This window comes from Typopeltis vanoorti, chromosome 18 (genome assembly GCF_054136105.1).
Source record: "Typopeltis vanoorti isolate ZY-2024b chromosome 18, IOZ_Tvanoo_1.0, whole genome shotgun sequence".
Classification (NCBI taxonomy): Eukaryota; Metazoa; Arthropoda; class Arachnida; order Uropygi; family Thelyphonidae; genus Typopeltis; species Typopeltis vanoorti.
Genome location: NC_143566.1, coordinates 45,948,634 through 45,976,041, shown reverse-complemented (window position 1 = coordinate 45,976,041; position 27,408 = coordinate 45,948,634). Strand labels below are relative to the sequence as shown.

The window sequence follows — 27,408 nt, the reverse complement described above, 5'->3', positions numbered from 1 at the left end:
ATCATTCTAAAACAATGACTGTGCAACTTATTTCAACATGTTTCCAAGAATCATGCCAATATAAGAAATGAACTGTCAAGTAAATTTAACTTATCTCAACATTCAAAGCACTTAATGAGACATAAGCATGGATCAATTATTTTATTACTGAATGATTAATAACAATTTTATTATTCATTCAGTAATAAAATATATTAACTTTCTTTAGATTATATCACAAATATACTAATATACATAAAATTAACATTCTTGAAATGATATGCTTGCATACTTCTAAGGTGCGCTGTTTACAATGCTTAAGCATCTATTATATTAGTTCAGTTTGTCTATCCACTCTATACATATGCAAGTTTTTCCTGGAGGCTGAAAAATTTTACTGAAATTCAGAATTTAGAATCCTTACAAAAATATGCTGAACCATTCAGTTTTTGTTTGAATTAGACCATCTGCAAAGGTGAAATATTTTCAAATTATACATAGATATCTTCACTCTGAATGGAGAGAATTGAAGAAATTTAATGTTTAATACTTATAATCAGATAATTTTTAATGGCAAAATGATGCAAACAAATAGCAATATTCTGCACTGAGAAGATGGAATTTAACAAACATTGGTAATCAGAATCACAATGATCAAGATTCATACAGAGATAGGAATCATCCTATCTCTGTATGAATGGTTAACTCATCTTCAGTTGAAAAATGGGCAGTTAGGAGCTCTATTCAAATTTTTCATGTTGTCTCAGTTCGGACCTACTATCAAAACAAAATTATATATTTTGCAATACTTAAAACATAAAATGGATTGATATTTCATAAATGTACTAACTTTCAAATGCAAGTACTACCATTTTACAAAATACTGTACGGTATATTTGTTGTAGATATCAAGATTGTTCTTTCAAAAATGACAGAACTACAGTTTGAAAATAAATGAAAATTCATCAAGCTCGAACTGTATTTCCATAAACAATAATAAGAGTCTACTAGTTTTTATTGGTAGAACAATTTGAAATTAAAATAATTCCTCCCTAGCCAGAGAGACCCTTATGCAATTTGGTATTTAATATCTCAATAAAACTCGAGGTAACTTCAGTTAGAAATTTAAAAATTGCACAAAATAAAATATGCTTACAGTAAAAATTTTTTGATAATGCACAGTTTTTACTGAAGAATAATGTCATTATGAAGTGCATCATTTTATGAATGCCAACAATGAAAATGTTACTAGTTATATATTTGGTTTAATCCTTTATCCAAGTGTAAGCAAACAAAGTTTGTGCCTGAAGTATTTTCAGGATTGGGGGCAACTCGTGGCAAAGGTGGTATAACTTCTCATCACTTGCCTTAGTATCCCATAATGCAAAGCACAACTCCTTGCAGACATGTATAATGCTAGGCATTATGGAAGGGTCACTACCCAGACCGGTTTCAACCTTTATTGAGTTCTCATCAGTGGGAGCCAGACCCACAGATCATACTAAGATTGAAGTAATGCAGAAGTCATATTTATGTACAGGGTGTTCGGGATAAATTTGACAGTTTCGTAAGGAAAAAGAAAATCTTCTTTGTATCTATTAAATTTAATGAATTGACAAAAAAACATTACAGGCAGAGTTAATTACAATACTATCAACAAGATTTACTCAAAATAACCACCATTAGCATCGATCACAGCTTCAATTCTGCTTCGGAACCTCGAACAAGCTGATGCTGCAGTCTCCCTGGGAAGGGCCGCAAAAACTGTTTTAATTTTATCCATTAACTGGGCTTTTGTATTACTGGAAGTGCGATTGGTGTCTTTTTCAACTGCGCCCCATACAAAATAATCCATGGGGTTAAGGTCTGGGGAGTTTGGAGGCCAAACATTTGGACTGGTGAAGTCGTAGAAATTTTCAGACAACCATTTTTGACTTTTCCCAGAGGTGTGGCAAGGGGCCGAATCCTGCTGCCATACATACGGCCTACCATTGGCTACCCTTGTTATCCAGGGCTTGACTACAGTTAGCAACTCCACGAACAAAGCCCGAATTCCAATGCCAGGGTTCTTCAACACCTGTTCCTGCAGATTTGCGAGGAATTCTGCTGTACGAACGCAATCAGATCGTCTGCTAGGGATCTTTCTTCTTGCTACATCCTCGTAGTCACCATTGCAAGTCTCTAGTTTATGCCTGATTGTTTTTACTGTATTCAGGGAGCATTGGGCAGCAGTCGTAATATCCTTATTTTGATGGCGGGCACGAATCATCATGATACAAGTTATTCTCTTCCATGATTCAGGTGGGTTCCAGCTATCCATCCTTTCTGACATCTTGTATATGAATGAAGAAGGGTCCAAACTTTTAAATGAAGAGAAGTGTGTGTTAATACATGTAACTTACGGAAAAATATAATTAATTATAAATATGTCAAATTTATCCCGAACACCCTGTATAGTGTTATACCTTATTATTAAAATTCTCTGGATTAGAGATAGTTGATAGAAATTTTTTCACTTAGCTATGCTACCAATTATATATTTGGTTTAATCCTTTATCCAAGTGTAAGCAAACAAAGTTTGTGCCTGAAGTATTTTCAGGACTGGGGCAACTCATGGCACAGTCCTGAAAATACTTCAAGCACAAACTTTGTTTGCTTACACTTGGATAAAGGATTAAACCAAATATATAATTGGTAGCATAGCCAAGTGAGAAAACTTCCATCAATGAAAATGTTGGCAATCATAAAATCCTCTTTACCTGCTTGTGTTCAGCAGTAACAGCAAAAAGAGTAAATCAGGCATGAATAAGAAATAAATTATTTCATTACCTAATAAGACTTACAGTTAAGAATTTTAATCCTTTTTTTTCAGAAAGTGGACATGCTTTAGTAACTCCTTCACTCTCATCCACCTGGTAATTACCCAAAAATAGGTCTACTGAGTCCTAAAGAATAAAATCATTTATTTAATTTGTATGAACAATTGAAATGAAAATGTAATTGCATGGTCATAAAACGAAATGTTCACTAAGTAAAATAACTTCACACAAAAGTGTGCTATCATGTGAGAAAAAACTATCTCAAAATATCAAAGATTTTCTATAAAAATATCCATTTTTTTTTACAATAAAGGCAAAGTGTAAAGATATTAGCTCTGCAACCTTGCAGTTAGGGATGTAAGAGTATATCCAGAAATGCAGTCACAATAATGAACCAACAGAAAGCACAGTCTGAGATCTCTGGAAAACCTACACAGATCTCTTATTAGTTCATTCTTAAGATTCTATTACAGAGAGAGAGAGAGAAAAATGTTTCAAACTTTTGGTTCTTCTCAAAGTTAGGCAGGGATTTGCTGATACCAGAGACGTCCATGTCACAGGTTAAAAACCAGGCAGTGTACTTTGCAGAAACACAATTGCAACATGCACTGAATTTCTATTATTAAAAACGCTGGATATTTTCTCAGAAAACTTTTGCATTTCGACTGGGATATTTTATGGTTTTCATTCCAGGATATTTTTGTTCCAACAGGAATAGCATGTATTTTGTAATTAATAGATAATATCAATAGGCTTTTGCTTACTACTGTAGAGGAACCAATAGTTCAAAACAGTGCTGGGCTGTCTAATAGAAGAATTTTAAAAATAAATAAAAGATGATTATATGGCTATTGATTCAGTATCACAACTTAGCATTTCTAGGATTACTTATATTCCTAAGATCATGGTTGCAGATTTAATATTTTTATTTTACACATGACATTTAAATAAAAACATGGAATTTTCATATATATTTTTTTGGATCTCAAAAAATACAGTAATAAGGCATCTGCATTAACAGAAAATTTTTATTTATTTATTTTTTTTTTTAAAGTATCATTCATATAAGTGATTCATTTATAATTTCAAATGGATTATAATAGTATGTGCTTCTGGAAGTGGCCCAAACAACTCATTTGTAAATGCTTGCATTAATATTTTGCATGTTTGAATGTGATATTTAATGCACTTATTCAAGAGTCATAAGTTCTGGAGAAATTCCTAATAAATGGAAATTATTATTATTAGACAGGTATCTCTATGGAGTCAGAAAACTCACTGTGGGAGATCTATTATTCACACAATACATATCATATCTTTCCTTAAACTCATTCACTGATGAAGCACCCACTTCTGTCAACCCATTCGCCACTTTCCAAGCAAAAAATCTAGTCCTAACACCCTTACTAATCAAATTCTTTCCAACTTCCACTGGGAAACCCCTCATTCTCTCTATCTTGCCATGTACTAAAAATCGTCTCTAATGTCAATCCTATAAAACCTCTTTAATAACTTCAATGCTTCTATATGTCTCTGGATCCTCTCCATCACTGTCAAGTCTCTGGTCTCATCAGTTTCTTGCAGTTCGGTTCCATCAATATAGTACACAGCCTAGGATCTCTTCCCGAAGTGCATCACCTTACACTTGGCCACTTTAAACTGGCAGCCATTCACCTATGCGTATACTGCTACTCTATTTAAGTTTTCCTGCAGGATCTCTGCATTGCCTTCATCTGCCATTGCTCTTCCCAGTTTAGCATTGCCAACAAACAACTGAATATTTCCTATAGATTAAAGATGCCAAGAAATTATATTCTTGGTTTTGTCCTTTATCCAAATGTAAGCAAACAAAGTTTGCATGTGAAGTGACTTCACGACAAGGCTACTTGTATATAGAGGCTAATGACTTCACATCAATTGCCTTAGTATCTCATAATGCAATGCATATATCCTTACAGGCATGTATAATGCTATGCATTATGGGAAGTGTCATTACCTAGACTGGTTTCGACCTTTATTGAGATCTCATCAGTGTCCTGTCGTGAAGTCACTTCACATGCAAATTTTCTTTGCTTACACTTGGATCAAGGATTAAAATAAATATATAATTGGTAGCATAGTCAAATGAAAAAACTTCCATCAACTTATCTCTAACCCAGAGAATTTTAATAATAAAGTGTGACACGTTTTGGCAACTCGTATATGGAAATATGACTTCTGCATTACTTCCACCTAAGTATCACCACCTCTGGCTCCCACTGATGACACCTCAATAAAGGTCGAAACCAGTCTGGGTAGTGACCTTCCCTTAATGCATAGCATTATACATGTCTACAAGGAGATGTGCTTTGCATTATGGGATACTAAGGCAAGTGATGAGAAGTTATACCACCTTTGCCTCAGTCCTGAAAATACTTCAAGTGCAAACTTTGTTTGCTTACACTTGGATGAAGGATTAAACCAAATATATAACTGGTAGCATAGCCAAGTGAAAAAACCTCCATCAACTTCCTCTTTTACCTTTTACAATGTCAAGGTTATTCTTGGACTTGTAACCGCAACCGGTAATAAGCCCAAGAATCATTTCAAACCCAGGTTTTTCTGACCAAGGGGCTTCATCTATAATCTCTACAGACATAGGATAAGGTGGTTAGCCCTATACCTACTATGTCTGTAGAGATGCTTGTGTTTACGGGGTCGGTTTGCCTGTTCTGGAGGATGAAACCCCCAAGTTTCTGGGCGAAAAAATCCCCTTCCACTGTATGAGACAATCTAACTCACCTTTCATCGAAAGAGACCAGATAAAGGTTCTTCATGTCACTGATGGGAATCGAACCTAGGTCTTTCTGATCAAAGGACTTCATCTATAATGACTGAGCTACAGAGGCTCTCTGTGATATCAAGAGGAAAAACTTTTATAAAAGTGCTAAATGTCATTCGTGGGAATACTGGTAAACAGCAAGGTGATATCAAAGTTGACAAATACATTTGTATTATTTATAATTAGATTTTCAATAGCAGCGTTAAATGGGTAGCAAGATGTGGTATGGCTAGCAAGGGAGGTAAGAAGTTACACTAATTGTTTGGATAATTTATTGCAGGGGGGGGGGATCAGTAGCATCTACTATAGGTCTCAGAGGGAAGACTTGGGTTTGTGACGTTTAAATAAGTTGTATATCCAGGAGGGAAGATGAGACTTGAAAGATTTAAGTTTTTTGTTATTTCAGGGAGCCCAGGATAATACTTTTTTGAGTAAACTTTTTAATGTCTTCATCTGAGATTTAATGGGATCATAATCTAATGGAATGTAGGCAGAGTGGTCTCTGAAAATGATATCCATTTTCCAATTGTATTCACTGGTATTATGGATTACTGGGAAACTATCCTTATCCACTCTAGTAATAAATACACTATTATCTTTTCACAGCTTCTTGAAAGCACAGAGTTGGCAAGATTTTGGGAGGCAAAGCTTGAGAATGAATGTTGGTGATGTCTAGCCTAATTTTGTTAGCCATTTCTAGAGAAAGGGTATGAATGTTGTATTCAAGTTAATATCTGATCTAATATTAGTACAGGTAACCCTCGTATAACGCAGTCTATAGTTTCTAGTAACCCTTTATTTATTTTTTCATATTTTTCACCGTGGGACTCAAAAATCAAATTTTATCTTCGTTAAATTTGTGTCTGCCTGTATCGCGCAAGTAGTTATAAGTATCGAATTTAGTTTAATTGTATTACTGAATAAGGTACTGTACAGAGGCTTTTGCAGTCTGTGTCATTCTTAACAAATACTGCAATTAGAGACAGATGGAATAAAAACGCCGCTAACTAATAAATCACATGTCCCCTCTCACAAAAACTATGCTGTATAGACTTAAGCAAAACCATATGTTGCACCGAAACACAGTATCTAACTAAAAACTATTTCCAATTTTTCAATTATGAAATAAGTGTTTGTTTTATTGCATTTGAAATTCTCGATGTCATTATGACAGATCACAAAGGCTAACTTAAAATAAAAGACTACCAAGGATTGAAACATGCCATATAATGAATGTGTGAGTTCGCCAGCCAAGAAGCCATAAAATTCAACCAAGGGTTGTAACGTTTGTGCGAGTTGAGCCAGTCAGTAATGAGAAGTTCCATAGGAACAATAAATGACACCCTGTTGTGAATGTTGTTATGACAGTTTCAGATGTTATGGAATTCGACTGAAGAGAATTAGCATTTCAACTCAACACTCGTCGGTTGTTTTTGTCTTTGGGTTGTGTGATCTTTTGTTAATACCGCACCAATCATATGCACTTCTTTATAGCTGCTCTCTTGTGTAAAACAAAATTCAGCTTGTATGTATCGTAACAATTAAAAAAAAACAAAAAAACTTAAATAATTTATAAGCGTATAAAAGGATATCACCTGTAAATCGTTGACGTGCCACCTCTGGCACGAGTGCCATAGGTTCGCCATCGAGGGTTTACTGTATACAGTGTTTATTGTTGAAAATTGTCTTCGTTTTCTGCCAGGAAAGCGCATTCAAAATCATATGTGTTATTCTCATGCTGAGTAGTTTATTTTCTGGTGAGTTACATACATATGTAATGTTTTTTTTATGTAAAAGTTCATTTTTATTGTAATGACCACTAAAACTGCAACGAAAAGGAAAAAACCAACATTGACGAAATTCATTTCTCTCGAAGAAAAAATTAAAATCTTGGATAGGTTGAAAATTGGAGAAAAACCAGGAGTTGTTACGAGGACTCTGAATTTAAATGAATCAACAATTTGAACAATCAAACAAAATGAACATAAAATCCGAGAAAGCGTTATTGCTGGGTCAACAGTAAGTGCAAAGCGCGTTGCTCGTGTTCATGATATTCTAATAGAAAAAAATGGAGAAATCTCTAATGATTTAGATAGAAGATTGCACTAAAAAAAAAAATTCCTTTGGATGGACAACTTATTAAGCAAAAAGCTCTCAAAGTATATAAACATTTAAAAGAACTCAATCAAGAATCTTCAGAGGAAATCTCTCAGCATGGATTTTGTGCCAGTAAGGGTTGGTTCGAAAACTTGAAAAAGCGGTTTTCTTTGTATAGTCTTAAAATCCAGGGAGAATCAGCATCAGCAGACATTGAAGCTGCCCTGAAATACCCAGCAGAACTTTTAAAAAATCATTAAAGAAGTGGTTACAGTGCAGACCAGGTGTTCAATGCAGATGAATCTGGGTTATATTGGAAAAAAATGCCAAAACGCATCTATATTTCAAAAAATGAAAGATCAGCTCCTGGATTCAAAGTTTCCAAAGATAGAATTACTCTACTGTTTTGTAGTAATCCACCAGATGATTACATGACAAAACCAATGTTTATTAACTGATCCGCAAATCCTCGTGCGATGAAAGCACTCGACAAGTCCACCCTACCTGTTCATTGACAGGCCAACAAAAAGACATGGGTTACAGCTAGCATGTTTGAAAATTTCAAGTGTTTTGTACCCGATGTAGAAAGTTACACAAAGAAAAAGAATATGGACTTGAAAATTCTACTAATTTTAGATAACGCACCAGGCCACCCAACAAATTTAAGCCATCCGAATATTAAAATAACTTTTTTGCCGCCTAATACTACTTCACTTATTCAACCACACCAAGGAATAATATCAACATTCAAGTCATATTATATTCGGCAAACATTTCAATTAATTTTGGAAAAAATGGAATATAATCCAAACATGACACTGCCTCAAGTGTGGAAAGAGTTTTAATATTAAATTGTGTAAAAATTATTTCTCTGTCCATTAAGAAATTACAACCCTCTACGCCGAATGCTTGCTGGAAAAAAATATGGCCTGAAGCTGTTCTGGAACAAAATTTCGTACCTCCAGTGGATGCCAAGCTATGTTGTATAATAAACGTCGCACACATTTTTGGTGGAAAGGGCTTTTGCGATATGGTTGAAAATGAAATTAGTGAATTAATTGATGGAGAAACAGATTTAAATGAGGAGGAACTGGCACAATTAATAGATGGCAGGGAAAGTTTTGCTGAAGATTCTGATTGTGATGAATCCGTTAAAGAAATTATCAGAAGGATTGGACTTGGCAAGAAAGTTAGGAAGTTATTTTACAGATAATGATCCCTCAATGGAGCCTCGGGAAAATTCACGAGACAATTGGATATTTGTTAAGTGCCATATTATGAACTTAATAAAAAATTGCAGCATAGTGGAAAGCAAAGTCTTATTACTGTCTTCTTTATTTTCTAAACCAGCCGAAGGATGCAATGAGAATTATACAAATGATGTCCAAGAGATTTCAAGTGGTGACGACCTCCGGCCACTTAAAGAACATCTACGAAATGTTATTTCTGAAGACAGTGATGACGATTAAAATATGCACTTTATTTTATTGTGTCTAAAACATTTATGCATTATGTGCAATGAAATTTATGTATAATTTGTAATTTTTATAATTTTATACTATGTATTTGTCTCATAGTTTATGTTTTCTTAACTTACATGAATTACCTGAATTAAATAAAAATATTGTTTTTGTTGGATATATCATTGTTGTTTATATAATTTAAAAAAAAAAAAAAACGATTTCGGAACCTAACCCTACTTTTTCTATGTGATCTAAGTCTCGCATAACGCGATTTATATAACGTGGCATTTCTATGGAACCTAACATTCGCGTTATATGAGTGTTACCTGTACGTATTTTAGTGCTACAGAAAATCTGGTAGATTAACAACAGAATAAAGAGGATAAACTTGAGGATAGGATTTCAAATTGTCAAGATCACTGTAATTTCTGATGTATCTATTTTCAAGAATTTTTTCTAAGTGGAAGTTTCTGAAATGTCTGAGAGAATGACCCAGGGTGAGTATTGCTGAGAGCTTAGATTATAGTGAGCTAAAGACTGCATTGGTAGCAGTGAGGCTAGTGCAAGTAGAAGTGATCTGTTCATGAAGCAGAGCAAAACTGGAACACCTATCTTGATTGGAGAAAAGTGGAGGGATAGTAACAACCAGTTCAGTGGAGCAATGCCCATGGAAATACCTAAAGAAAACACATAATACAGCATCAGAGCATTATGGAAAAGTGACTGAAAGGAACTGGTGAGGAAGGGGTCATCAATTAGGTGAATTATTTACTTCGTAACTAATCCTAACTGGCTAGCAGAATATTATCAAAAGTTAGAGGGAGTGAGGCATTATCTTTCTTCCTGGAAATGAGACAGGACTGCATTTTGATGGCATTAAAATTCACCAAGTTATCATCACCATACTTGAAAATGGCAAGGAGATCAGTATTTAAGGAACAAGTTAAAAAAGATCTTGAAGTGCAAATTACTTGATCACTAAAAGGTTTTGAAAATGAGGAGTGGAAAGTACTCAGCAAAGCTATGAACAGGATTGGATATCAGAGAGAGAAAAATCATTGATGTATATATAGGAGGAAAAGTGTAAGTGAAAGCACATAGCCTTGGAGTGCACCAGCATTGTTCAAAATATCTGATGAAAAAACCATTCACAATAACATGCACTGAACGATAGAGGAGTGCATCTCGTGTGAATGAATTTAAGGGAAGGCATGACAGCTGGTTTGGGTGTTTTATAGCTTCTCTCTCGATGAGTCCTTGACTCCCTGGAGGTCTCAGATAATAACAATAAGAAGAATACAAAAAACTGCACAATTTTAACAGCATTATATTAGGTGAATGTTAGACAAGTCAACATTCCTCCCATCTATATCAGAATTGGGTGGTTCTGATTCTAATTTTGATTCTTCTGCAGAGATTTGCTGGGTTAACCATCAAATTTGTTTCTACCTTTAAAACAATGCTCACACTGTATTATGTCATCTGTGTGGAATTAATACCAAGCAGACACATACTTTTATGAAGGGCAACTAAGGAACCCATAAATTATTTGTTTCTAGTTGTCGTAACTCCTGTTGAATACATTATAATCATGACAACAAAAACAATATAAGCACTGGTTTACCTTGTATATGTATACCACACATTTAAACATATGATATTTAAGAAGGCAGAAGATTCCATCATGTTGTAATCAATATATAATCCTTGAAAAAATGTGGTAGGTATTTTCAGCACTGAGTTAATAATTAAGCAAAATAGAGCATATGCTTAGGGCACCAAGGGAAGGGAGTTTTTCTCGCTAACTATCATGCTGTTAAGTTCTGAATTAAACAAAAATGATATTAATTTATGTTTCCTTCAAACTTAACATGGGCTTGCAATTTTGAATCAATTATTGATGTACCAGAAAGTACTAGACTCTTGTAAATTTCACTAAAATGTTACTAAGCTGAGAATACTTCATTTAATATCTGATATTATAAAGTATTTGAGAATTGCTAAACTGCTTAAGTGTAAGTACTTATAAATTGCTGGGAGAAAGAGATAATCCGATTAAAAAGGTGCACTCTTTCGTAAGCAAGTCCCCCCCCCCACACTCATACGTGCAGAAGAGTAGGCTAAGATTTCCGTGTGTGGCGCGCAGTACTGGGTAACGTGAGGTGACGCTGAGAAAAATGGGAGGAGCAATCGATGACGTGAAGTGAACGTGTGGCACGCAATTTAAAAAGTCGTGCAGCGCCTAGGAGACCCTCTTGTGCTCTTGTTTTTTAGGCTGAGTTTTAGACTTACTCCTGTGCGGAGTTTTCGGGCGGTCTTGCTGATGTGTATGAAGCCTCCTCGTGGCCTCCCCTCATTCCTCGCGGATTCGAGACAATGACGGAGGAACTTTGCCGTAGATTTCCCAACAATTTACCGGTTGGACACCAGCCCAGCAGAAGGTATTCACCGATGCTTACAGAGATGTTGTTATGATGTTGAACGAGTTCACCAGAGAAGAACATCTACCTATTTTTGGCAGCAGAAGTAAGTGCAGATTGAACCTATGAAGAATGCCCCAGAGAAAGCAGAAGGAACGTGGTGTCGAAAGTAACTGTCCAGACGAGATATGAAAAGTGGCCAGATAATTCCCCAGCAAGTGGTAATGTACAGTCCATGTTTTAATATGTGTATTAGAAGGATATATATGCAAAATTTAGGAAGGACTCTAGAGAAAGTTTTCTTTGAATGATAAAGTATAATGAGAATTTTGAGTATTTTGTTAAGTAAATTAATTGAGAGCACATGGTGCCTAAGAATTGTCTTTTAATGATAGAAAGGGTTATGAGAATTTTGTGAGAAGAAATTGTATAAGAGCACATGAAGCTAGTTTAGTAATTCAGCTAATAATTGTCCTTAGTATTAATGAATGTGTGATTTTTTTGTAAGCCTTAACTGAAGTTCTTTGTCATGCATGCTAAGATAGATACAGAGAATCTAAGTAATTAGTGCTCAGTCATTAGCAATTGCAGATTACTTATTAAGAGTGAATTCATAGAATGTACAATGTTTCAATTGAATTAAATATTCTGTTTTTGTTTAACTGATGACTTGCCTGATTTTCTTCTCTGTTGCACTTGCTCATAAATTACGGACCACAGCAGGAGATTAATTTATAGAGAGGCTACGACTGCAAACGTAACTCTTAATAACATAAGATTGCATGTTAAACTGTGTGCTGGTTCCTCGATTCTACAATATCTGTTAATCTAGGATTCGGGGTGGCGCAGTGAAAAATAAATTTTCCCTGAATCCGAAAAAGGAATTAGAACCAGTGTGAGACAAAGGAATAGGTATCCACCATTAGTAATTCCTTTGTCCCACGAACCACTAGCATTGTTCTTGTAAGTATAGATCGGCCAAGAGAGATATTGAAGTTAAGAGAATTAAGACTGAAGATAAAGTTTTAGTATAATTAAGAATAATCAAGAAGTAAAGATAAGAGAATATAGACTAAATATAGAGTAAAATAATAAGAATAAAATAAGAGAAAAATATTACAATGCACTTAACTCTTAACTTTTTTTTCACTGCCACACTCAACTTTAATCAAAATTTTTTGTAATTGTCCTTATCTTTCAACTTTGACCATAATCTGAATTATAATAAAAAAAAAAAAAAATCAAAGAAAAAAACATTTTCTTTGATATGGTGAGTGACTAAAGTTTAAAAGTTTGACGTTTAAATTTTTGTATTTGCTTTTTTCCCCTTATAACAATTTTATTGAGATATGCATAAAACAGTGTTTAAAATGTTGTCATAGTTATAAATAATTTGCTTATTGCTAAAAAATAAAAAAATCAGCTAATGCCTTTTTATTCCTGTAAATGGAGTAGGTGAGGGCGTTTTAGCCCTATCTAACTTTTGGAGACTGAGTGGGCAGTTCAATCTCCACTGGTACCTAATCTGAGATAGCTGGTCCAAGGCTATCACTAACTAAGCAGCATGCAGTGAAGAGCAGAACAAGTGTCACTGTCTTGTGGTCCCTAACCCTAATACAATATATTTAATGTCTGAAATAATGTGGGTTCTACGATTTTCTTGAGTTTACGGGACGAAAAACCAGAGTTTCCAGGAGAAAAAAAAAACAGCCCGCTCATGCCAGAAATCAACTAACTCGGGAATCGGTCGAAAAAAGGCTTAGAAAAATTTCCTCTAGTCGCTGCCTAGATTTGAAAGCAAGTCTTCCTTCGTGTGGTCAAGCGCTGTGGTGTGCAAACGTCATACCCACTGAGCTACACAGGCTCTTGCTTATTGCTATTTAGTGTTAAAAAAAAAAAGTTTTTATTTAATATAGTTGTGGGGCCTGGCCTGGATTTTCTATATCTTATTTCACCTTCAGTACTTATTGAGTCAATTTCTTGTCAGATAAGCAATGGAAGGGCAGAGTGGTGGGGACGCAGTTGTTAGGCTATGCTTAGGGCATTAGTTGGCCTTAATGTGGCCCTGGGTATTTTACTTCTCAAGTCTCATTAGTGCTCTATCAAAACAAACTGTTCCAATTATTCCAGAATATTACCTGCCTAAAACCATCTGCAAAGTTATTCTTATAATAACGAACAAGAGAATTAAGTCCATCTTTTAATAGTCCCCAATGACTTCTTTTTCCTGTTCTGAAATAGAGAGCAGTATTATCAGTTCATTACATTTCAAGGAAAAAATAAATAAAAAATAATAATGAAATTTCTACATATTACATATTGTCTATAAACTCCAAGACCTCTTTAAATGGCATCAGTATGGAGTGAGATTATAATAAGCTAAGGAATTCATTAAACTATTACAAACTTCATTATACTATTATTAATGAATTAATAATTCTCTTATCCATACTTATCCCTATGAGCACATATAGCAACTTTCACATGGAATTATGTCAACTGTCTTGGAAAAATCCAGGAGAATGAGTATATCCATTCCCCATATCCAATTCTGTTTTCACTCTTTTGTAGAATGTAGACATATTTCCAAATCAAGGTTTAACAAAACCATGTTGTTTCCCTACAGAGAATCAAAGGACAATGAATCCATCTACTTCTGGATGCATGCTCTTACTAGCTTCTCCAATATCTTAATGACAACTCCAGAGATACTGATGGTCTATAATTGGTTGCTTCTGTCCTACTTCGCCTTATAATGGAATCTTTGTGCTGCTTCCACCCATTAGGAAACTTGCTCACACTAAGACCCAAGGTGAACAACATTAACAGTGTTCACTTCCATCTCAAAATCCCACCTGCTTTCCCTGACACAAACAAATTTCAGCTTCTCCAGCTCAAGAGTGGAGTTTGTGCATATATTTGCTCTGATATGCCAAGCAAGAGAGCATTCAACTTAAGAATTTCCCAACTATGATTTTCTTTGGCTGAAAATCTCTCTGCCGTATTCTGTCAAATTCATACCCTGCCTCCATAGCCAATGCCACAAACCACTCTGAACTTTGACTTTCTCTCCTTAAAAACAATGCCCTTCAGTACAACTTTCCTAACAGTGAGATTATCTTCCTCAGAAATTTTAATGTTCACAATATCAAGTGGTTTTCCTTCTCCAATTGTACAGCAGGTAGAGATACTGAGACATCTACCATCACAAATGACTTTACACAAACTGTTCACGTGTCTATCAGAGTACTAGATAGTACCAGCCACTCTCCAAACACTGTGAACCCATTTGCTCACTAGATTCCTACAAGTATACTGTGAAATATGAATCTCCCTTAGGTAATTCAGACCATAATCTTGTGCTTGTCTCTCCTTCCACAGAGAAACAATCACATAACCATTCCCAAACATAAGCTGTCAGGGTATTATAAGAATGTCAAACAAGTTTTGCTGGCCTGGTTGGCCAAGTGATTAGCATATCTGCTCTCTGACAAATATGTTGTGGGATTTGAATCCTGCCATGGGCATGGATGATTGTAAATGTTTTTAGGTGAGAGATGAATTTCATCACTCAATGTGAGACCACTGTCCTGCTCATTAGAGGCCTAACTTACAAGACTTCAGATATGTAATGAATAATCCTGCATGAATGACTGAGTAGTGAAAACAGAGCACAGACAGCAACAGTAGTCCAGTAGAGATAGAGCAGCTATGAAGATGTGCATATGATTGGTGCAGTATTAACAAAAGATCGCATAACACAATATCAAAGGCAGGCCAACAAATGTTGAATTGAAATGCTAATTCTCTTCAACCGACATTAAACAGCCAAGATAATGGCACAATCAGTTCCATAGCACATTCCATTAAAACATGTGGTGAAATTCCATCTAGCCCCCCCCCCTCCCCATGCCCTACTGACATTTAGTGTACTCAGTATTTAGAATATATCCTCTTCATTCACTTCTAACACTTCACCACTCGTTATCTTCTGGGAATAAAGAATAAAGCCTGTAGTACCAGGATGGAACAATCAAATAAAATTATCACTAAATAACTCAACTATGTAATCCGCTTTGGTCACCCAATTTCCATCTCCATTCTTTAAGATAATCAGTTCCCTATCATTTTCCTTCCTACTCACCGCATAGCAAAAAAAAAACTCCTTGAATTGCAGTGTCAGTTTCCTCTCATATTCTAATTTTTCTTTCCTTACAATACTAGTCACTTTCCTAGCCTGAGCTTTATATTCCTCATGCAACTGTTTTCCACCTTTCTCTTTATATGTCTTTCATAATCCCTTTTTCTTCTGCAATTCCCCTTTTATTCCTTTTGTCAACCAATTGACTACAAATTGCTTTATCTTCTTCTTCACTCAAGTTGTGTTTGTGAATTTTTCTGATTAGATATGAATTTAATTGCCTATGAAAGAACACTGGCAACCTGCTTACTGGAAGACTCAATGTTTAGTCTTGAGGGTAGTTGTTCCCAGATTACCTTTAGCACACCAACAGTACTAACATCTAATGTACAGCATGTTTGCAATCTTCTGTAGGTGGAATTCACATTAAAAAAGATTCAGTTAGTTTTGGCAAAGTCAAAACTTGTCTAAGCAAGCAAATTTCCTACTCATTATACTCAATAAACTCAGTCTAATTTCTGTGTAACTGTAAATTTTCATGTTTATTCCTGTGTGTTTATCATGGATTTAAATTTTGACAATACAGTTTCAACAGCATAACTGAAAGACCTATTACTGAATAAAAAAAGCTAATGTTGGAATAGTAAGTAGGATTATTAAATATTCTTGTAAATATGTATACTATTTGGACAATCAATGAGGAAAACAAATATTTCAGCATCGTTTCCTCTAGAACTGAGAAAAGAAAGACAAAAGTTATGAGTGGTTTATGAGCTACCAAAGCAACAGAGACAATGACTGAGATGAATAAAAAGATACATTCATGCCTTACTGTATAATAATAATAATTATTAATTTTTTTATTATTATATAAAGATTGAAAATGCTCTACCTAAAGAGATTTTTTTTTTGTTTTTTAACATGAATTTCACATTAAACAGAAAACTCAACCATACAGGCAGATATGTTCACCAGCAATTCCCCCCCCCCCCCCACACACACAATATGGGGTTATAAAAACACTATATAACAGGCAAAATTAATCTGTTCAGATGACAATGCCCTGACCACTGAACTAAACCACATCGTTAACCAATGGCTACAATCCCCCAAAAAATATTAAAACCAGTTAATCCCCCCCCCCCCCCCTTCATAACAAAGATTACACTAAATCCATCACCATTCCCTATATCCAGGGCATCTCTGAAAAGTTAACCAAAATCTTAAAAAAATATGACCTGACTTTGTTACAAACCATAAAAAAATTGGCATCCCTTATAAACTCCACTAAAGACCAACCACCTCCCCTAGACCTACCTGGAGTATACCAGGTCCCTTGCAGCTGTAAACTGTCCTACTTTGATCAAATAGGCAGGACAGCAAATGTCAGGATTTCTGAATACAAAGACTACATACAGGTTCACCAGTACAGCCACTCTGGGCTTGCAGACCATGCTCTGGATACCCGCCACTGAATACGTTGGAAGAAAGCCATATTAATACACCACAGCAAATTTAAATATGAAAGATTGTTCATGGAATCAGCCTCAGCTCTAAAAAACTTTCCAAATCTCAACAAATTTGGGTGCTTGTGTGTGCCCCGAATTTGGGAAGCTTGCATCTTGAGAACTTCAGCCCAACAACCAAGATAACCCAATATAGCCCACTGGGGGGATCATTAGGACTCTAGGAACAACAGTAGTTTACTCTCTTCTGCTTCATTTGCTTTTTGTAGTGCCTGCATGCACGTATCATTGTTGTATGTTCCCATGAAGATGGCAATGTGACATTGCCGAAATATAGGAGATATTTATTAAAGCTTCTTTTAATTAATATTCCAGTATACGTTGTAAATTCCTCCTCCTCCTCATCAAATTCCTGCCATGTACCCTCAAGGGGTGTACAGGATATGATAGTACTACATGAAAAAAATTACATCATTACTAACTTCCTATCTACAATTTTCCTCCAAATCAGTCTGTTATTTGTCAAGACTCCAACATTATCAGATCTTATATTTCTATCGTCTAAGGCACTTTGTACGGTATCAATCCACCTATATCTTGGTCTTCTTCTGGGTCGTTTTGCTGCCAAACTGGCAGAGAACTCTTGTTTTGCTAACCTTTCCTCGCCCATTCTGTTTAAGTGACCATACCACCTGAGATTAGCTCTGCTAACACATTCCTGGATGGTGACAATGTCAAGTTCTTTCCAAATATCCTCATTTTTAATATGATATTGCCATTGATGCCATCTGTTCACACCTAAAATCTTTCGCAGGACTCTCATATCTGCAGTCTCTAGTCTGTGGTCAAGTGTTTTACTTCTGACCGAGCTCTCAGATCCATAAGTTAAAACTGGTTTGAACACTGTCTTGTATACAGATAATTTAGTGTTCCGACTAATTTTTCTCTTATTCCATATGAATTTATTCAAGTGACTTCCAACCATACCAACTTTGCTGATTCTGTTGTCTATTTCTATATTTAATTTACCATCTTCACTAAAAATTGTGCCTAAGTAGCTGAAATGTTTTACTTGTTCCACAGGTTCTCCGTTCACAACACAGTTGACATTTTCAATGATTCTGCCTATTTTCATTGTCTTTGTCTTTTTAATGCTGACCTTCATACCATATCTATTACAACAGTTATTCAATTTAGTCAGAGAATCTTGCAGACTTGTAGCGGATTTATTTAGAGGTATAACATCATCCGCATAAAGCAAAGAGCTGACATTAACATCTCCAATTTTGATATCATGTTTAATACCACTTTCCTTCATAATGTGATTCATATAGATAAGGAATAACAGAGGGAATAATGTATATCCTTGTCTCACACCAGATTTAACATTAAACCATCTTCCTGTACTTCCTTCAATTCTAAATGCTGACTTACAACTCAAATAAAGACTAAGTATTGCTTGATATAATGCCCCATTGATACCATATAACTGTAGTGTATTGAATAGCTTCTCTCTTGGCACCTTGTCATATACCTTTTCCAAATCGACAAAACTTAAATACAGATCTTTGTTATATTCCCATGATTTCTCCACTATCTGTCGTAAAGTGAAGATCTGATCCTGACAGCTTCTATTTGGCCTGAATCCAGCTTGTTCTTCACCAAGCTTTTCTTCCACAATTCTTCTTAACCGTTTCTCAAGTATACTTGCATAGATCTTGCCAGGAACACTCAGTAGGGAAATACCTCTGTAATTCTCACATTCAGTTTTATTTCCCTTTTTATATAAAGGTACTATGAGAGCTCTACTCCAATCATCGGGAATTCATCTCTCTGTCCAGGCTTTCTGAACTATGCAGTGCAGCCACTGTAAGACTCTTATACCACCATACTTCAGCATTTCTGGTTGAATATCATCTACTCCTGCTGCCTTTCCACATTTCAAGCCTTTGATGGCTTTTCTACTTCAAGTATGGATATGTATTCCTGACTGCCTGCCTGGGCAGTGTTTTTTACCACTGTGCTGTAATCACTGCTTGTTTCATTTAGCAGTTTTTCAAAGTAATTACTCCATACTTCAAGGATATCTTTTTCTCCCGTTTTCATGTCACCTTTATCATCTCTAACTCCTTTTACAGCACTCTTTCCTCCATTCCTAAGCTTCTTCAACAACCTCCAGAATATTTTGCCACCTTCTTGATATTTATTTTCTATATTCTTGCCAAAGTCCTCCCATGACTTTTGTTTAGCTAGTTTTACACAGTGTTTTGCATTCTTGCATTTGTCTCTGTATTCTCTAAGAGCACAAGCTGACTTATTTGCAGGAACTTTTGATATGCTTTCTTCTTTTCCTTCACTAGTCTAATTTTTCTATTCTTGCAGACAACTTCACCACATGTCTCTCTAGTTGAATCAATCAGGGCTTTCTTCAAGGCTTGCCACTGAATCTCCAAGGTTCGATTCCTGTTCTCAAACTCTTTCATTTTTTCTTTAACAATCTTCGTGTATTTTTAGTCTACAGTTCACATCTGAGAGCTGCTCAACTTTTATTCGCTTTAAAACTTTCTTACACGTTATTCTTTTCAATATGAAATTTAATTTTATCCTGCTCAAGACTAAATAGTGATCACTTCCAATTTCAAACCCTCTGTACACTCTGGTGTCCTGCACCAGGGAGAAAACATCACTATCAACAATAACATAGTCAATGAAACTTTTCTTATTCCTTGCCTCTTCTCTCCATGTGAATTTGTGCACATTTTTATGTTGGAACATGGTATCAGTAATAACCAGTCCATTTTCTGAGCAGAAATCCAACAGATATTTGCCATTATTATTAACTTTGCTCTTTATTCCAAATTTTCCCAAAATATTTTTGTATGTCTCACAATCATTTCCTACTCTGCTATTTAGATCCCCAACAAGGACCAACTTTTCCTTTTTCATTGTCTCAGTTGCTTTTTCTAAAGCTTCAAAAAATTCCTCCACTTCTAGTGTGTGCCTATGGTCCCACAGAAGGTTCTACTAAGGTAGAACCTTCTGTGGGACCATAGGCACAAATAAGTCTCATTGTCCAGTTCCCCATTCTCATATTTGCCCACATTACTCTACTTGAGACTGACTGCCATTCAAGAAGATTAGCCTCATATTTTGTGTTGTATACTATGGCTACTCCTTCTTTTCCTTGATTGTCATTGCCTGAATATAACATTTTGTATTTATTGCTCAGAAAGATCTCACCAGTTTTTGTCTGTTTTTTGTTTCAGTCACCCCTATTATGTCGATCTGGTACTTACCTAATTCCTCAGCTAGTTCCATTTCTTTGCCATTCAGGCTTCTTATGTTGATAGTACCGATCTTTAACTCTGGTTATGTTGAGTTGGGGTGTGTTTTCAGATTTGTTTCAGTAGCTGACTTTTCGTTGTTCGCCCTGGTTCCCTGGCGAAAACAACGGGGGGCCTTGTTTAATCAGGCGACGCCCCAGCCGGCATGAAATTTTGTCATGTTGTACCATCATTTTTTATTTTGGTTTAACCAATAGGAATACAATTTGGTCGGCTAAATCCCAAATTGCCAGCCCATCCTTGTTCGTTCAGTATCCAAGTAGATACCCAACAGGGTGCACCACGAGAAGGTGAGGATTGGACATTAGGTCAGAAGCCCTGGTCAGTTCTCCGCATTCCTTTAAAGGCTATGTGGAGGCCTCCTCTTAGTTATACAGCTTTGACCCTTAAGCACCCCATTGTAAATTCCTTAATTAATTTAATAGTCATGTGTTACCAATGTATAAGCCTATCTACAAGAATGTGAATTTCATGCATGAAAAGCTGCAAACTTCATGTACATTTTATTACAACGGTTGGACTTTGATAACCATGGAGCTCTTCTATAGAGAACAAACAATGTTAGCTTTTCAAATCACTTTAAGCCTTCAATAAAATAGTTGGTGGTCTCACACTAGCTATTTGATTGCAGCTGTTTAAACGACTTTTGCAACATCCACACCATGGTGGTATTCAAACCCATAGCTTGTTGGCTGGAGAGCAAAGAATACTATTCACTAAGTTAAAGAGGCCAGCCAATTCACGATATAAAGTCAGTCGGAAAAAAATGCATGAACTGAAATGAAAAGCAATCAGGAGATAAGAGAATTACACTACCATAATTCAATAGCAAGAATTAAAGAAAAGAAGTTACAATGGTATGAATACTTGTATGGAATGCTTACTCAAATTCTCCAAAATGGAAGAGCAGAAGGAAAATTATTGATGGAAGACCAAGAAGGAAATGAAAATAGATAGAAAACATGAAGAGTAAGTCTAAACTCTGGAATTGGAAAGCTGGATGAATTTATTAGATTACTGCAAATAAAATTAACTGTCCTATCTGAGCATTAATCTGATTTTAAAGAAGCCAAATTAATTGGCCAGTGACAGGCCATTGAGCCTAAAATGTAATAGGACATGAAAAATTTATTTAGAAAATCCAATTGCTTGGTTTAGCATTTTATTTGTGTAATATTTTTGATAAATGGCTTCTAATGATACAAGAGTACTCTTTTATACTTATTGGATTTCTTGAAGTTAGACATGGATTAATGGTTTATTTACAAAAACATAACTTTCAGAAATGTTAATTTTCCAGACAACCTCTGAAGAAATCAACGAGTTCAAAACACTGCACGGGATAGTGGAAATTAAAAAAAAAAAAAAAAATAATAATAATGATAATAAAAAAATAAATAAAAGGCAAATATATGGACTACTCTTTGGAGATGTCTTGAAATTATCAAGGTAATTCACCTGAAAGTTAGGTGACTTATTAAGATACCAATAATCTCCAAAACTTTTATGTTTCAAACCAATACTATTTGTTATTTGGTTGATATGTAAAACACTAGTTGCCTCTTGAACAAGACCTCTGTTGTGTCATTTCCAAGATTCTGACTTTCTTTAGGTACAGCTGGTTGTGCAATTACCAGTAAGATTAAACTGAATCCAAAATACAATATATTATTATGTTATTTAAGATTACCTGAAACAACTAGAAGAAAAAAAAAATGTTTTGCTTATTAATAATAAAATAAAAGATTTATGAGTAATGATGTGGACTGCATTTTGGATTACACAAATAACATGTAAACTATGAAAGTTAGTTCAAAATTAATGATTTTTTTTTGTTTTTGTAACAAACCTGCATAATAGGAGTGTGAGCTGAAGTGCATGTATTAATTAAATATTCTTGTCCTACTAAGATTGAGACTATACCACCAGAGACCTCTGAATAGCAAAAAATCGATGTGAAGAGATGCCAGGCATACCCTGGTCATATAACATTAGGTTCCAGACCACCTTCAAATAGTGAATTGCTGCTTCCTCTGCCCCATACTTGAAGATGCAGGTAATAGTTTAATAATATGTTTAAGCAGTCATATGTGCATAAAAGAATACGACAAATCACATCAGTTACACATGAAAAATTTAGAATAAATTCCACAAATGTAACAGTTATGCTGAAGAGTATGGCACTTAACAGAACATGCATGCCAACCAGTTTGGTCATCAATATACACCATTAAAAGTTTTCCCCATTTTGGCATTAAGACTGTTATGTTTACAGATAACTGTAGTATTAACTAGTGTGGAACTTTTTACTTTATCTTTAACTGTATCAACAATAGTGCAAGACAAGTTTAGCCTATGGCCTATCTCATGTTAAAAAATCTTTGCTTAGTATGTAATATAGCAGGTTTATGCGTCTTTTTCCTTTTCACTGGGACAACAGCTCTCTTACTTTGAATTTTATCTGCTATTTTTAACAACAATAAAATAAAATAATAGTTATAAACAGTTTATAATTCACAGTGATACAACATACCACAGAGAGAGAGATGTGCAGCAAGCAACAATAGTAAACAAACCATTCACAAAAACTGTGTATCAGTTGATTCAAGGGAGCATCATGGTGCTAAATCCATCATATGAGTGAATGCAACATGTCATAAATTGACACGGATCATAATTGTTCGTCTTTATGATGATCCTCTCTTTAAGAGGTTTATTTTATGATGATCCTCTCTTTAAGAGGATCATCATAAAATGAAGCATCATAAGGCAAGGTATTATTGCATATCAGAGAGGATGGAACAGCATGCACTGACTGATATTCATGGTGATGTGTGAAAGTTGTTTATAGGGATGACACCAATAATCCTGGAATTACAGTGGAACTTGAAGGCATGGATCCAAAGTGTGTCTTAATACACAGCTCTGCACAGCCTCACAATAATGACTGCAGAAATTTACTACTATGATTTCATTGCCTTTTTTAAACCTACACACACACTGAACTTTCAACTCTTCTTGAAATCAATGAACATTTGAGAGGAAATTGCTTTACATAGACGATCAAGTCAAGAGAAGTGAATATACTTCATTAACAAGATGCTCAGTTCCATCATCATGGACTTGAGATATATATCCCATTACTGTGGGGTTAGAGGAAATAATCTTTATTTTAAATTTTCACAAATTCCTACAAGAGAACTAGACTGATTTTATAAATAATTAAATGAATCTTTGTTTGAGTATGTGAATGCTCATTAGAGCATTTTGATAAATATATTTATACTAATCGTAGCAATGAATTAAGTACAAAAACAAAACAGAAGACTTTTTAGTAAATTAAATGTGTTACATTTGTCATTCTGTTAACTTAACTGAGAAACATTTTCCATTTAGAGAATGGTATGAGATATATGCTAAAGTTATTTTAGTATTCATTTGGAATTTTTATGTCCACACAACATTTTTACTCTCTCCCTTTCTCTACTCCCCCACCTCAAACCACAGTAAAAAAATACTTTACTATTCTGAACACTTACCTTGTGAAGTCAGTTTTAAGGGCTCCTGTTCCCGCATACTGTATACTACATATGTCAGCATTATCTGCCCATTCTAGTTATAATCAAAGACAAATATTTTGTATATTGATTTTTAAGAGCTCACTAAACATGTTTAGTGTAGAAATACTAAAGTTTAAAATTTTCATCAGTTTTAAAACAAATTCAGAAAAAAAAAACTAATAATGGATAAACAATTAGCTATTACTAAACATACTAAAATTTGAAGCAGTAATGATATAGAAATACTGCAGTGTATATAGTGGAATAGCTGGAATTAGCAATTAAAATTGTTAACCCTGAAAAACAACCTATAAGAATAGAAACACAGGCTATCAAAGCTTTATGATATAATTGCAACTCTGAAGATCTAGTTCTTTAGTGAAACAGCACAACAATTTATTACTGGTTTTCTAATCATGAGTTTTCTTGAAAATTATTCTCTCATTTGTTAGTTCTATAATTTGATCTGCATTTAGTTTAACAGTCAAATGAATCCATCCAGTTATATCTTAGTCCATACCAAGACCTTTTCAATGAATTAAATACTCGTGCTTAATTTCATTAACAATCTGTTTAAATGAACATACTACTAAGAATTAGCAGTGATTCATTTTTTATCTTCAGATACCTGATACCTGACATGAAAGAGCATCTAGGATTAAGTTTACATTATTTGTAACTTCCCACCAACAATTTTTCCTTTAACTGAGTCCGATTTTCTGGTAGAGATACAGAAATGTTTACTACTTATGTTGGTGATTAGAGGAGAAATCCTCTAATCTCTATTGAAGTTTAAGTCTCAAGATGATCTCCAGATTTTTTCAAAATCCAGCTGAATTTGTTTCAATTTAGAGAATGTTCAAATGCTATATTCTAGAAAGTCTCTCTCTCAGATTATACCTGTTTCTGAATAAAAGAAAGGTTTCTCCCCCCCCCCCAAATAATGGATCCAGTATGCCATGGCATAGTCTGCTATCTTGGAACAGATGCTGTGTAAATAATGGGTACAGTTTGTGTTCTTCCAGTTTGTCCAAAGTATGCTATTATACAGGAGAAAAAATACTGAAGAAACTAGGATGATCTAGCGTCAACGATTTATGATATCCTTTTATATGCTTATAAATTATTCAGCCTTTCTTTTTTTTTTTTTTAATTGTTACAATACGTACAAGTTAAATTTTGTTTTACACCAGAGAGCAGCTATGAAGATGTGCATATGATTGGTGCGGTATTAACAAAAGGTCGCGCAAGACAAAGGCAACCGATAATTGTTGAGTTGAAATGCTAACTCTCTTCAACTGAATTCCATAACATGTGAAACTGTTATAACAACATTCACTATATACAGGTAACCCTCGTATAACACGGTACTTATACAACGTGGTTTCGATATAAGATGGTCTACAAACTGTAGTAACCCTTTATCTTTTCAAATAATGCGCGACTTAAAAATCAAATTTTATCTTAGTTAAATTTGCATTCGCACATGTAGTTATAAGTAGCGAATTTATATTAGGGGAAATACTCTTTAGCACACATTGTTTACCGTATAACGTATTTATTGTTGAAAATTGTCTTCGTTTTCTGCTAGGAAAGCATATTAAAAATCATAAGTGTGTTAATCTCAAGCTGAGCACTTTATTTTTTGGTGAGTTACATACAATATGTAATGTTTTTTTTTATGTTAAAAAATATTTTTTTATAGTAATGGACACTTAGAGCGCTTTTGCGATATTTGCGTTTATTAATAGGGATAAACTCACCAACTGTAAACTGCCAAGGAAACAATTGAACAAGACTGAAGATACATTCGGTTTCGATAAGCACATGAGACTCAACCTTCGCGAACATCTTCATAAGTGCTCCAATCTCTTCAATAGTGAATTAATTGATGGGGAAATAGATTTAAATGAAGGAGGAACTGGTACAATTAATAGATGACGTCAAACCAAATGGCGAAGAAATTTCTGCTGAAGATTCTGATTGTGATGAATCCGTTAAAGAATTTAGTTTAAAGAAATTTGCAGAAGGAATGGACATGACAAGAAAGTTATTTTATGGATAATGATCCCTCAGTGGAGCGCTCCGGAAAAATTGGATATATTTTGATATTTATATTGGAATTATAATATTGGATATAAATATCCAATTATATTGGACAAGATAATTGGATATTTATTTAGCTCCATATTATGAACTTAATAAAAAAATTGCAGCATAGTGGTTTAAAATAACCCGAACCACTTATGTGGAAAAAATGAATCTGCTAGCCTCGGATATTAAGACATACCAACTCGTTAACTACAACCCCAACCAATACAATAAAAAAGAAAACAGAGAAACTACTTAAGTCAGTTACCACATTGCCCGAAGATACAGTCAAAAAACTATTTCCACACTATGCTGTTAAAAAATTTTAACTTTTCGAAAATGTTATGATAAAAGTTATGATAAATGTTATGATAAAAGATCCATTTAGAACAAAAACTGAACAGTGCAGAGTGAGATAGCAATGCTACTTTAATAGAGAATAATTATAGAACAATATGGTTTATTATTGTCTTTCTTGTCCGAATGTTTCATGTCTGTTCATTGGACTGATTTGCCTATTTCCAGGAGGAAAAGCCCAGCCTACACAGACTCTATTATTATTATTGTTACTAGTAGTAATATGCGACTTCAATATAGCCATTATTATGGGATGAATTTTACTCATCTTACTCCACAAACCAGACCAATTGCCAGGAGAATACATGCAATTTACAGATAAAATACACTGGTACCATTGCCTTTCTTGCTTCCATATTCGCTATTTGAAACTTCTACAAGAAAATGTCGAACCGTTCCAGTTTTCAGTTCAGCTAAATTCAGGCCAACAAAGAATTAACATGTCCAAATTATGTATTACAATAACTCTCTGACTTAGTGGAATTAGTAGAAGTTGTTAGTACAAGAAGCTGTCTGCATGGTTTGCGTTGTTTTGTTATGAACCAGCTTCTCTCTTTATACAGGACTTTCAAAAGTCCAGTTTTTGTTCTAAATGGATCACCTTTATCATAACATTTTCGAAAAAAGTTTCGAAATGATATTAGCAATTCCGCTTTGGCTGGATCAATTTAATGAAATTTTAGTTAAATTGTTTTTTCGATGAATTGCATTTCAGACGAATTGTCGTTCGATGAATTTTCATGAAACCCTTTTGTACTCCTCATGGAACCGATTATTACCACTCATTTTATGCTGCCTCCATAATGGTTTCTTTCTCTGATTGCATGTTCACCTGACTTATTTAACCTTC

General features: G+C 34.7%; 1 protein-coding gene across 5 annotated transcripts in view; it reads right to left on the bottom strand.

Moving 5' to 3' along the window:
- The window catches only part of Sac1 (phosphatidylinositol-3-phosphatase SAC1), a 359,287-nt gene that overhangs the window by 32,364 nt on the left and 299,515 nt on the right, over window positions 1–27,408 (bottom strand). For 2 of the 5 annotated variants that reach the window (XM_090408681.1, XM_090408682.1), the window contains exons 15-17: window positions 24,090–24,162; window positions 13,738–13,831; window positions 2,823–2,924 (exon numbers count right to left, since the gene is read on the bottom strand). In XM_090408681.1, coding sequence (XP_090264807.1) covers window positions 2,823–2,924; window positions 13,738–13,831; window positions 24,090–24,162 — 269 coding nt within the window. Of the gene's footprint in view, window positions 1–2,808; window positions 2,925–13,737; window positions 13,832–24,089; window positions 24,163–27,408 lie in introns of those variants that run through there. The other 3 variants (XR_016549855.1, XM_090408683.1, XM_090408684.1) reach the window with 3 other exon arrangements.